This window comes from Pelodiscus sinensis, chromosome 6 (genome assembly GCF_049634645.1).
Source record: "Pelodiscus sinensis isolate JC-2024 chromosome 6, ASM4963464v1, whole genome shotgun sequence".
NCBI classification, from domain to species: domain Eukaryota; kingdom Metazoa; phylum Chordata; order Testudines; family Trionychidae; genus Pelodiscus; species Pelodiscus sinensis.
This window is the reverse complement of record NC_134716.1, coordinates 86,446,544-86,459,801: the sequence shown is the minus strand read 5'-3', so window position 1 is coordinate 86,459,801 and position 13,258 is coordinate 86,446,544. Positions and strand designations below refer to the sequence as shown.

General features: G+C 41.0%; 1 protein-coding gene across 1 annotated transcript in view; it reads left to right on the top strand.

Moving 5' to 3' along the window:
• The window catches only part of AP3B1 (adaptor related protein complex 3 subunit beta 1), a 309,804-nt gene that overhangs the window by 135,902 nt on the left and 160,644 nt on the right, over positions 1 to 13,258 (top strand). The window contains exons 10-13 of the mRNA XM_006119130.4: positions 674 to 728; positions 815 to 886; positions 3,881 to 3,943; positions 4,579 to 4,711. Coding sequence (XP_006119192.1) covers positions 674 to 728; positions 815 to 886; positions 3,881 to 3,943; positions 4,579 to 4,711 — 323 coding nt within the window. The remainder of the gene's footprint in view (positions 1 to 673; positions 729 to 814; positions 887 to 3,880; positions 3,944 to 4,578; positions 4,712 to 13,258) is intronic.

The following is a 13,258-nucleotide window of genomic DNA, read 5'->3' as shown; positions in this document are numbered from 1 at the left end:
TTGGTTTAGAAGCTCAAAAGGTGTGGACAACATAATACATTTGGTTGCTAATCTGAACCAGGAATTCAGGGTCTCCATTGGAATATAATAGGGGTCATTACTCAAAGTAGCAGTCTAGATTTTATTCAAACACTTCCATGTATTGGTTTCTCTACCTCTTAGTGGTTGCTGCTACCATCGCCTATCTAAGAGGGAGATGTCAAAGGAGTTATTTAATGCTTATAAAGAGATTAAAATATTACAACGTATTACAATTTCTAGTGGGTTAAAGTAAGCCTAAATTAAACTACTCTCTCTCCTCAAGTGAATTGATCCAATAAAAGATAGCACTTCACCCTCCTTATCTGCATTTTAAAAATGACAGTCCAAATTTTGTGCTGCATCTTGCTATATAAAAGTCTCGAGTGACATGTGATAGCTTCACGCCCCAAGTTTTTCTTATAAAATGTTCACGTATGCCAAAGAAATAAGTCAAATATACATGGTAGCTTATATGTGTAGAAAGCATGTCCATAGATATTTATATAAAATTCCGCTAAAAACCCTTCAACAGTACATGTAAGTGAACTTTTTAGATCTGATTTTTTTTGTTTTGTTTTGTTTTTTGCTTTAAATGTGTTCTCCAAAAATATTGATAAGAATCCTGTTAAATATATTTGTCTTTGATTTCTAGGGAAGTGCAGTATATTGTCCTGCAGAATATTGCAACTATGTCAATTCAAAGAAAGGTATACCTTGCTTAGCATTTTCTAAATTTTACGTTAAATTAAGAACAGGCACAACTACTACTTCATCAATGGCTTTTATTTTTCAGGGCATGTTTGAACCTTACCTGAAGAGTTTCTACGTTAGGTCAACTGATCCAACGATGATCAAAACATCAAAGGTGTGTTCTGTAATGCATAATGTATATCCCACATATGGCTTTAGTTAGTATTTATAACAGGAAAGTAACATGCTTTTTGACTACTGTGAAACTCATGTTTCTCTGAACTGTTCTGCTTTTTCAGTTTAATTTCTATAGATGGTATTTAGGGTAGACAATAAGGTGACTTCCAAGTACATGGAGCTAACTGAATATGCTGAGAGGAGATGATGTATAAGGCAGAAATGTCCCTCTTTCTATCTGAAGAGGTGTCTGCTTGGAGTTACTTGGATATAACTGTCAGATATGCTTTGCTTTTCAAGATCTCAGTGTTTTACTGTGATTGTTATTCACATGTAATTTCACTGAGAGAGAGTTGGGAATAGGACTCAAATTTAGGATACATAGAGTATATAGTGATATAATTTGTCTTTTCTTGTGTACATACTGTATGTGTAGAGATGTGCCCTAGTGTGACCTGGAACTCTTAAGCGCACAACTTATAAGGAACACTGCTCGTGTGGCTACTCAGGAGAGAGTCACATGCCATCCACCTAATAAGCAGAGTGCCCCCCAGACAGGTTTTCTGTTTCTGGTGGTGCTGCACATTCGCACATGCTTCGGTGTACATAAAACTTTATTCTGCACATGGATGGATAAAATTAGAGGAACCATTGCTCTTGAGTTCCATTTATAGATCTGAAATCCATCCCTTGAGCTTCAGGGACAGTCACTTAACTTTGCTGTTTTAGTTTTTCTAACTTTAAAATAAATAAGAAATAAAATAATTGTAACTGGATTGCTAAATATGTGTCTCCTTTTCTTAAGTTTTTGTCATCTTTTCAGCAGCAGGGGTTTTACTAAGGCTTAGAGGTTTTAGACAATGGCAGATGTTTTTTTTTTTTAAATTTTAGTTCTGTTGTAGGTGGTTGGAGAATTCCTGATTTTAGGGGGACAGACTATAGAACAACCCTAATATAAGTTTATTGCTTACTTTGAAGCTGTAACTTCAATATTTATGGTGGAAGCTAGCCTTTGTTTAAACTGGTAAATAGAGAACTTAAGGCTTCTCTAACCCACTCCTGTGTTAAAATGGAATATGAAAATGCTTTGCAGCCTCATTTTAGAACAGACTGCTCTGTGTGGTGGAAAATGAGAGGGGTCAGGGACATTTACATACAAAATCAGATCACACTCAGGAGACAAAGGAGAAGTAGGAGATGGCTGCCAGGATGGGAATAACTGTGTAAGGCTATGTCTATACTACAAGTTGGCTCTGCAAAAAATATGCTAATGAGAGACTAATTTTCATGAGTTGCAATCTCATTTGAATATTTTCTGCCGATCTGTTTTTGCGCTGGGGTTTTTGCGCAAAAACAAGCAGTGTGGATGTTTTCTTTTTGCGTCCTTGGTTAACATATTTTTTGCTGAGAAAACTCGTAGTTTAGATGTAGCCTAAGCATTTTAAAAGGAAAAGAGGGCTAACTCTGCAGGTCTCATGTGTTTGGCATGACATATGATATTTCAGCAAACTGCTACATAAGAACAAGAGAATGGAGTGCAGCAGGAGGAAATGTGGTGAAAGAGAAACTCTCATTTTAATATATATTTATATAAATATTTGGGGAGTAAATGTTACTGTATACTTTCTGGAAAATACATTTTGTTATTGGGACTGCTGGAACATAAGTGTCCTGTGTTATTCCTAACATTTCAGTCATGTTTTTAATTAATAGCTTACATTAAAACAAAATAAGACATCTTTCCTTTGTTTCACCTCATTTGGGTGGATAGCTGACATTCTGCTCTGAGTTGACATTATTTTCAAGGTGGCTAAATTAAGTTTTATGAAGATTGAACAAATGCTAACCATTCTTATTAAATACAATATGTAATGTTTCAAAAAGTTTAATTAGTGCCGAATTGTTTTACATATTACTAAAAAAAAAACCTCAGTGTTCAAAAAGGACTCCTAAAAGTCAAGTGCTTGAGTATGCAGAACTGTCGACTTCCCGCTTTAAACTGGGGACATCTGCAGTTTCTTACTCTGTTTAGAATTGGACAATTAATAAACACTCTTCTAAATCCAGATTAAGTTACTGAGGCCTAGTCTACTCTATTGTGGGTCATCGATCTCAGGTATGCAACTTCAGCTGCATGAATAATGTATCTAAAGTTGATATACTTGGATCTACATACAGCAGTGAAGACACTGTGGTAAGTCAATTGCTGATGTTCTCCCATAGACTCCCTTTCTCTTCTCGTGCTGGTGGACTATAGCAGTCAACAGAAGAACGCTGCCCGTTGATCTGTCGGGTAGTGAAGACATACCTTGAGTTCATATTAGCAGCTGTTTCTCTTGCTAAGTGTCCTTTCTGGCTATGTTTGCATTCAGGTTGCATTGAAGGTGTCTAAAATAGGGAACTTCTTGCTTCAGCGTTGATACTGTCTTGAAGCATGAAATTTTTGATACTGTACACACGTGTAGTATATCCAGAGTGATTTTATCTTTATCCTCACCAGAAATTAGGGAGACTCTTTTTTGAGGATGAGTTGTCATTTGTCAAAACAGAATTTGATGAATACTATGAATGCATCTATTTCCCAGAAATGAGGACTCTTGATCATAGCTGCTTTGAGGATGAGTTAGGGAAATTTCATTCATTGCTCTCGCTCTCTGGCACCTTATCTCTGCATGTTTCTATTTTTCTTTGTTTAGCTTATATCATATTGAAAAACACCTCACCCAGCAGCATTTCCAATTCAATTGTGATACAGTGGCTCTGTGTATAGCTACAGCTAGTAGGAAATGCAGAGCAGAACCCTGCTGTTTTGCTTTGAAAGCACATTACTTAGGTTCTGGTGAATGTTAACATTTCAATGTACTTCAGATTTCTGCCTACAAAGTGTTCTATTAAGTTTTAAGTAATACTTGTAGTTAAAATACATTATATATTCAATTTCTTAATAAATGTGTTCTGCTTATTATAATCAAATACCTTTTCTCTCCTCCAGCTTGAAATCTTGACAAATTTAGCAAATGAGGCTAACATATCAACACTACTTCGAGAATTTCAGGTCTGAACAATTAAAGAGTATTTTTCTTGCATAAATTGCATTGTTACATATTACATGTATTCTAAACTTGTAGATGAATTTGGAAATTTTTAAATAGTACTTTTGTTGCTCTATAAGGTTCTCTTTGAATGAAACTGAGACAGTATGATACAACTTATAGAGCTTTTCTCAGATTTAGCAATGCATTACTTTTAACTATTCTACTTTGTACATTGCAGCATACTGGTATCAATTGTAGAGAGGTAAAAATGGAGGGGATGAAACTCAATTGTTTTAAAACAAATCCTGCCAATCTAATTCCACTGTTCAACTGGGTTGGGAAGATAACATTTTAGCTTCAACAATATTTGGTCACTGTCACAGGCTTCTAATGCCTTACACTCAAACTAATTTTTGCTTTTGGATAATTGCCCTCCATCACAGACCCTTGCTTGGAGTCATCAGCAATGACAACAGCTGGCAAGACAATGTGTTTTTAAAACAAGGGCAAAGTAAAATATATACAAAATAATAATTTCTGATGTGTAATGTAGCTTTGTAAGTTAATTTTTTCTCTACATTTAGTATAGATAATAATGTAAGTTTCCAGTTAATAAGACCAGTGTGTTGACTAATGGAAATCCTGTTTCCTCCAGACCTATGTGAAAAGCCAAGATAAACAGTTTGCTGCAGCTACAATTCAGGCTATAGGCAGATGTGCAACCAACATCTCAGAAGTGACTGACACATGCCTTAATGGCCTAGTGTGTTTGCTGTCCAACAGAGATGGTAAGCTAACTTCCATTTGTGGTTTGAGTGACTGATAGCTTGAGTCATTTTATTGTATTGATCCATAAGTAGTAAGAGATTAAAAAATTATGTTGAATGGTGATTTCTGTTTGCAATCAAATCGGGTGGGCAATGGAGTAACAAACTCAGCTAGACAAATAATAATATTGCTTGATTTATCCTGGGGTTTGGAAACCATGCGTTACTCATTGTGCAGGTACATAAACACCTGTAACTCTACAAAATGCAGTAATTAAAAATGTACAGTGTTTGTCACAGAGAATAGGAGTTTAATATTTTATCTAATAATAGTATGTTCAGTTGCATTAAAACAGTTAGCCTGCAGAGGGTGCTAAAAGCAGGGGAATGGCATTTTCTATATATAAATGGTGAGATCAAAAACCATATTAAATAGTTTTAGAATAGGCAGCTCTGAACTTAGATTGGCTTTGTAATTTAGCTTCCTATTAATTTTATACATAAAACAGAACTATACAATTTGGTTAGGAGCATAAGTAGTGGATATAGACCAAATAGAAAACTATAGCAAAACAACACAAATATGTCTTTGACAAAGGCACTGGTAGTTAATGCAGTTACGTTATAATCATGGAGAAGGAAACTGAGGTGACAACTTAAGGGGCTGAAAGAGTCATAATACCCTCCTCAAACTCTGGGGCAGAGGGAAGTTTCCAGCAGCCACAGCCAGAAGGGAAACTGTAGAGCCAGAGCCTCTCCTCTTCAGACCACTATACTCTCCTAACCCAGACATCCTCCACTCCTGTTGTCTACCTGGCATTCCAGGCAGGCACTTTGGCTGGAGGCTGCCTGGGAGAAAGTATTAGTAGATCCTTTCCCCATGGGGATTGTAGCCAGCAGAGCAGGAAGACAGTGACCTGCCCATCATCACCAAGTAATGTGGAATAGGGAGGGGAAAGCATGCAGGTCCTGGATGAGGTGGTGGGACAGGGACAAGTCATGGAGGGAGTTATGTTCCACCCCTTAGCTGATACCCTCTCTGACTGCCTAATCACAGGAAGGAAAAAAATAAGGAAATTACCATTATTGTCTGTTTATATGATAATATGTGTTTGGTAAAATCTACATGGAAATACTCAAGTCTTCAGAGAAGTGAGCTTTAAAGACTGAGAGTATGTCTACACTTCCTGGTAGATCATCACTGCTGCTATTGATGCAGCAAGTCTCGATTTACTGGATGTGGTGAAGACATGCTAAGTGGATGGGAGAGCACTCTCCCATTGATTTGTCTACTCCAGCTTCCTGGGAAGCATAAGGAGATGCTCTCTTGGTGACACAGTGCAGTGTAGCTACTATGGTAAGTGAATCTAACAGTGTCAACATCAGTTACATTGCATAAGTTAAATAGATTTACCGTGGTAGTCTAGACCAGCCTAAACTTATTAACTGGGACTAATGATATGGAACAGGAATAAATAATAATCATCAAAATGTTCAAAACTATGTTCCTTACTTTTTGTTTAGGCATCTCAGTAAGAAGCGTGATTATTTTTCTTTCAGTCATGCTAAGCTCCTGTTTCTCTAACAGACTCTAACAGTGGGATTTTTTTGAGAGCTCAGCTCTTTTAAAAAAAAAAATTAAACCACTTATATTATCTAAATATGAATTTAGGAACTTAATTTTAGGCACTGAGGTTTAAACATTTGGGCTATTATATTTATAGATCTTTTCCTTCAAGGACCTCAAAGTACTGTATAAACATTAATTTATTTAACTCATTTTTTGTAAAGGCAAATGAGGCCTTAGTTTAATTCAATCTCTAAAAACATCAGTTCTTGAATATATCTTTCAGTTACATGTATATTCATGTTGTTTTTGTTGCAGGAGTCCCTGAATAATTCAGTGTGGGTTTTCCTTCTCTTCTTTTGCCCTCTACCTTTCTACCTAAATGAAAATGTTTCTTCCAGCATGCTCCTTCCTTTACTTCATGTTAGTATAGAGTATTTTCATTCCTCTAATAGCCTGGATGCTGTTCATTTTGTTAAGGATTTCTCAATCATTTCTGAACAGCTTTATTCACCCAATTGTGTGCAGCTACTAGAAGATACAATAATTACAGAGGTTGTCTTCTCCTTGCTTATAGACTTAATTAAAAGTAATTAGCATCCTCTCAGGATGTTTTCAGCTTTCAGAAGTTTGTGATGTCCATGATGTGATGTTTGTGATGGTGTGAGCAATCACTTCTAAATCAGAAACTGCCCCGAAACAAATAGGTGTTGGAAAGCTGTCAGCACTTTTTTTATTAAGCATCGCTACTGATTCTTTGCTCCATATCTCTGCTGTAACAACATTCTTTTTGACTTCTTTCAAATCATTTGAATTATATGCAGTTGATCATACAAGAGGGCACAAGGAAACCCTAGTTGCATGTAGCATACTGGTGCAGAAATTTACTGTAATTTGGAGTCAGGGCACCCAGAAATGTGTGAGTGAGCTAAAGTTCTTCTTCAAGAGATGTCCCTGAGGTGTTCCATATCAGGTCTATGCGCCACCGCTGCACCGAGGATTCTTCAGAGCAGTGTCCCTCTAGCTATATGCTCCTACTGTGCAGGCACTGCGCATGTGCGTGACACCTTCCCTCCCATTCCTTCTCTACCGTCTCCAGCCAGAGATGGAGCTCGACAGTGCTCCTCACTTCCACATTTAGATAAGTAATTTCTTATTGAATCCTGTTTCATACCCCAGTTAGTTAGAAGTTAATAGGTCATTTTTTTTCTTTAAAAAAAATTATTTTCCTCTCCAGTTACTCCCTTAGTTAGAGAGGGAGTTAGCGCCATGCCCGGCTCACTGGGTTTAAGTGCTGTGCCTCTTGCAACGACCCTATCCCAATGTCTGACGTACATGTACAATGTGTCTGCTGTCTTAGGGAGGCACACATGCCCCAAAAAAACCCCATTATGCAAAATTAAAATCCAGAGCTCGCTGAGATAGAGACTTGAAGCTTAAGCTTATACTACTTGAAAAATCTCTATTTCCTGCCTCTGACCCAAGCCAAGAACCTGAGACCCTGCAGGCACATAAGGACAAAAAGCCCACGAAAAAGTGGACTTCTTCCTTTCTGTAGAATGCTTTGGCACCCAAAAGGCGCTCACCAACCCCTTTGGTGCTGAAAACTCAGGAGTCTCTGTGCCTCAGCACCTATGATGCACTGGGTGTATTCTGCGCTGCCATGAGAGCAGGTCCTTGCACCAAGGCCATAGGCTTTAAGTTGCCTGCAACCCATTCTGTGGCACTGCCCAGCATTGATAACACCTTTCCAGCCCCGCAACCAACTCTGGTGCTGAGCATAACCTCCGTGCTATCTATTGGCACAGACAGTGTTGCCCAGGCAGTTGATGCCAATAACCTATTGTAGCCAGACAGAACCTCCCTCCCCTTTCTCCCTCTGACAATGGCCCTGGATGCTAGACAGGAACCAAATAACAACGGCAATTGGGCCAGCAGGCGGTCGGGGGCCTTGGGCTACCTTTGGCTGGTACCAGTATTGATACGCCTACACACACTGTCCCAGAAGAGGAATCTTCTGCCCCATCAGAAAAAGGATGTCTGGCCCTAATGATTTAGTTACGTTCACCTCACAGGTGCAAATTAAGCTTCGGACCCCCTGTGGGAATGGGTGTCACAAAAACGTTCCAACTTAATTGGCATTTTAATGACAAGAGAAGAGTCTACGTGACCACAGGGGTATAAGGTGGTCCTGTGCCCCACTCTAATTGGAGATCCACCCATATATCTGCTGGTCAGGCGGTCTTGGACCCCCGAGACTTTAGGGATGCCTTCATCTCGTACTGACTGCTTCCCATTGGGATTGAAAGAAACGCTGGCTTCGTCGGAGTAAAGATCACAGGGGTGAGAATATACCTGCTAGGTGTCTGTTTTTGCGTGCATTTAATAAAAGCTTAGAGAACCAAAAGGGTTTCATGGTACCTGTAAGTGACTTTTATTGTAATTTCTGTCTTGTCCTTTTGTAGTGGCTGTGTTATCTGTAACACAGCAGAACATTTAACAGCTAACCTTGCCTTGTAACAATAAAATAGTAACTGTTTAAGCTTTCAACCTGACTCCTCCTGTTGCTGTAACAGAACCAGACACAATTAAAAGAATCACAGCCGGTCAGGGGTAAACGCAGTAAGAGCTGAGCGTTGGGTTGTGCCACCATGGGCCCCCATCAGCATTCCTGGCTGCCTGCTGCAAAGGGACTCTGTCCTAGCAGTTGAAGACTCGGCTCACAGACCACACACTACCCCGGCCACCGGCTGACACCCATCCAGCATGGCAGGTCGCCTTGATGCAGCCAACTACAGCACCGTCAGCGCTAGCCCACAATACATGCACCATAGAGCCCCCCTCACGTTGTTGATATTTAATTTTCCCTTTCTCAGGGCATAGGCCTGGGCACCCCAGGGTTGTGCATTCACTCTCCGGATATTCTGGCACCACAACCAACCATCTTACCAGAGAGATTTTCCGGTGATTCTGGCAAGTACATGGACATTTTTTCTCAACACAATTCTCCTTGAACAGACCATTATGTTTGTTCTGCTAGAACTCATCCACCATATGCAAAGCACAGAGACATGCCACTCTTCTACGGTAACCCCTGGATGCCAGCCCTGATGCTTTACCCACACTGGTAATAGTGGAGCCCATGGCAGTCCCGCCATAGATATCAACCTTTCAAGAATCATAACAGTGTTCCCCAACACTCTCCTCCACCGCAGTCATCATCTCCTGCATGCCAACAAACTGCAGAGGACAACCACAGGGACCCATCTCCCAACATGTTCCCAGACACAAATGATTCTCTTCACCCAATGAAGCAGTCATGCCTTCCTCTCTGACTACTGCTGACAATTTTTCCCATTTTCAAGATCTTTTTAAATGGGTTTCTGCAGAGCTGAACATCTCGCTTCAGGAGGTTACTGAGACCAACATGAGTTGACAGACATTTTACAGTCCGTGATATCATCCAAAATAGCCCAACCCAGCAATCTTGGAGCCGGCCAAAAGTATGTGGCAAACGCTTGCCACAGCCACCCCCACCTGCAAAAGAGTGGACAAAAAGTATTACATCCCACTTACGGGATCTGAGTTTCTTTTCATTTAGCCTCTCACCTAATGCCACCATTGACTCTCAAGCTCTTCCAACACCTTCTCCTTCCCTTCTATAAGAACTCAGTCTCTCACCTATTCCAACACCACTTTCTCCCGTTCTATAAGAACTGGAAATGAATAACATCAGGTAGATGGGTGTTCCAAATAATTAAACATGGATACACTGTTCTCTTTCTTTCTGTAACCCTTCCCATCCCCTTATCCCATCCCTCTTCAGGACCACTTTCACAAGACTCTTCTTTAACAAGAAGTAGAAAAACTGGTACACTTAGGGGCGACAGAGAACCTCCAAAATTTATGGGGAAATGTTTTTATTCTCATTTCCTCATGGAGAAGAAATCGGGAGGATGGCAACCCATTCCTAGATTTGCGAGCACTGAATACCATTTGTAAAAAAACAGAAGTTCAAAATGGTGACTCTTGTTACCATCATCCTAGTGTTGGAACTGGGTAACTGGTTTTTGTCCATCGACTTGCAAGATGCATATTTTCACATTTCTATCCATCCAGCTCATAGACACTTTCTTCAATTCATTTTAGGTTCAGAACACTGCCAGTACGAGATTCTGCCATTTGGCCTATCCACGGCTCCAAGAGTGTTCTCAAAGGTAGTAGCTGTGGTCACGGCATACTTGAGAAAACAAAACATCATCCTATTTCCTTACCTGAATGACTGTTTCCTCAAAGCACACTCCAAAATTGACTCTCACATAAGCTATCACTCGCTGCCTACAAAGCATTTCCACAAAATAGTGGAGTTGGTACAAAAGTTGCAGTACACCTCCAAAGACATGGCCCATGACTTCCTTCTGATCCTGGGACACATGGCCACGTGCAGTTTTGTTGTAAACAACACATGCCTATACATGAAGTGTCTGCAGGGTTGGCTCAGATGCATGTACAAGCCCAACATATACCCACTATCCAAATCCCTGTTGGTTCCCCCAACGGTAAAACAATCCCCTCACTGGTCGACAATTCCACAGAACCTCTGTTTGGGCATCCCATTCCTTGTGCCAGAGCTGTCCATTTCCATGACGACAGATGCTTCCCTCAGGGAGTGGGGAGAACATTTGAAACACCACACAGCTCATGGACTGTGGGCCAGCATAGACAGAAACCTTCACATAAATGTTCTGGAACTTCGAGCTGTAAGATACGCATGCAAGAGATTCCTTCCCTTTCTTATCAACAATCATGTCAGAGTATCACTGAGAACGTAGTGATTGTTTTATATAAATGGTCAGGGCAGAGCCCGACCACATTGCCCTAGGCACAGAATCCATGACCCTTTGGAACTGGTGCTCAAGGCCCGGTATAAAGATCACCGCCTTCCAGGCAACCTCATTATTATGGCCGACGTGTTCAGCAGGGCCTTCCCCACTGAACAGAAGTGGCAAATCAATCCAGACATCCTGTCATGGATCACCCACCCATAGATCTTTTCACCATGCAATCCAACAAAAAGTGCCACCATTTCTGTTCCAGAGTGGGAATGGGGAAAGGCTCCATGGGCAAAGCCTTTCTAATCAGCAAGTCACCTCATCTCCTCTATGCCTTCCCTCCCATACACCTACTAAATAAGGTTGTACCTTGTACACAAGGTAAGGACAGACAATGCATGACTGATTCTCATAGCCCCAGCATGGCCGTGACAGCCTTGGTTTCCTTTCCTCTCCAGGATGTCTGTACACCTCCAATTCCTCCACCTCATACCCCAGACCTTCTTTTCCAACTGGGAACCCAGACCAGCCACCCCAATCTGCACATGTGGAACCTCAAGGTGTGGCTCCTAGATGGTTCTTTGCACAAGAACTAGTGTGTTCACAACAGGTACAACGTGTTTTATTGCACTGCAGGGCTCAGAGTACCTGCAAGGCATAGGCTCTAAAATAGAAGATATTTTCCATATAGTGCTCAGACCATCAGTTTGTCCCATCTATGGCTTCTGTACCTCTTATCCTTGAGTACTTGTGGCACCTTAAACAATCAGGCCTTGCTATAAGCTCCATCGAGGTCCACCTGGCTGCTATAACAACCTTCCACCTCAAGACAGATGACTCCTCAGTCTTTGCCCATCTGCTCACTAAGAGATTCCTGAAAGGCCTACAAGCACTTTATCCAGAGGTGGTTCCACCAGTGGATCCTTGGGACCTCCACCTGGTTTTAAATGCACTGACACTTCCTCCATTTGAACCAATGGCTACCAGCTCTTTATTGCACTTATCTATGAAAACAGCATTTCTCATAGCCATCACATCAGCCAGACAGGTAGGAGAAATTGTAGTATTTATGGCAGACCCTCCATACACTACCCCTTTCAAGGACAAAGTGATGTTACGTATCCACCCAAAATTCCTACCTAAGATACAGTCATCCTTCCATCTCAATCAGACCATGTGTTGGCCCACATTTTTTGCTAAGCTTCCATGCTAACTCCTTTGAATCAAAGATGCGCACACTTAATCTATGCAGGGCACTCTTTTTATCTACACCATATTAAGCCTTTCAGGTGCTCTCCTAGACTATTTGTTTCCATAGCAAACCACCACACAGGTCAACCCATTTCATCCCAGAGACACTCACTGGATTTCGGACTGTTTCAGACTATTGCACTCTGTCTGACAGTACTCCTCCTACGAACATACATTGACCTCAAAAGTATTCCGATAGCTGATATTTGCACAGCCACTACTTGAAGTCAGACCAGACATTTGCAAAGTATTATGCACTTACTCAGGGACCTCTATCAAATCTTAAATTTCCCAAGGAAGTCTTTTCTACCACCTTCATGCCAGATCCCAAATCCCTGTCTCCTTAGAATCCTACGGCTTGGTAGTTACCTGAAATGGGGCACCCATGGGGACATCTCTTGAAGAAGAGGAAGTTACTCATCTGTGCAGTAACTGCTGCACTTTGAAATGAGTTTCCCCATGAGTGCTCCACTATCTTCCCTTCCTCCCCTCTTCTTCAAAGGGTCTCTCTCTGAGGTAACGAAGGAACTGGTGGGGGGTTGGGTGGGACTCGTGCATGCATGGTGCCTGCACAGAGTGCCCAGCTAGAGGCATGTGCATGCGTGGCCCCGGGGACACAACTATGAAGACTCAGATCATTGGTGGCACACCGACCTGATGTGGAGCACTCATGGAGAAACTCATCTGAAATAACATCACTTACTGCACAGATGAGTAACCTCCACTTTTGGTAACGATCCAGCTTACTCTACACTTTCTGCTAAGTTTCAATTTTTAGCATATTTGCATGAACTGATGTACTAATGTCTTTGAACAAAAGCTTACATAATAGCATGTAACGCCTAAAAATTTTAGCAGTTATACACAGGGGGGTTGGCACAGGGAGCCAGCTTTTATGCTAGCTCCCTGCAAGCACCA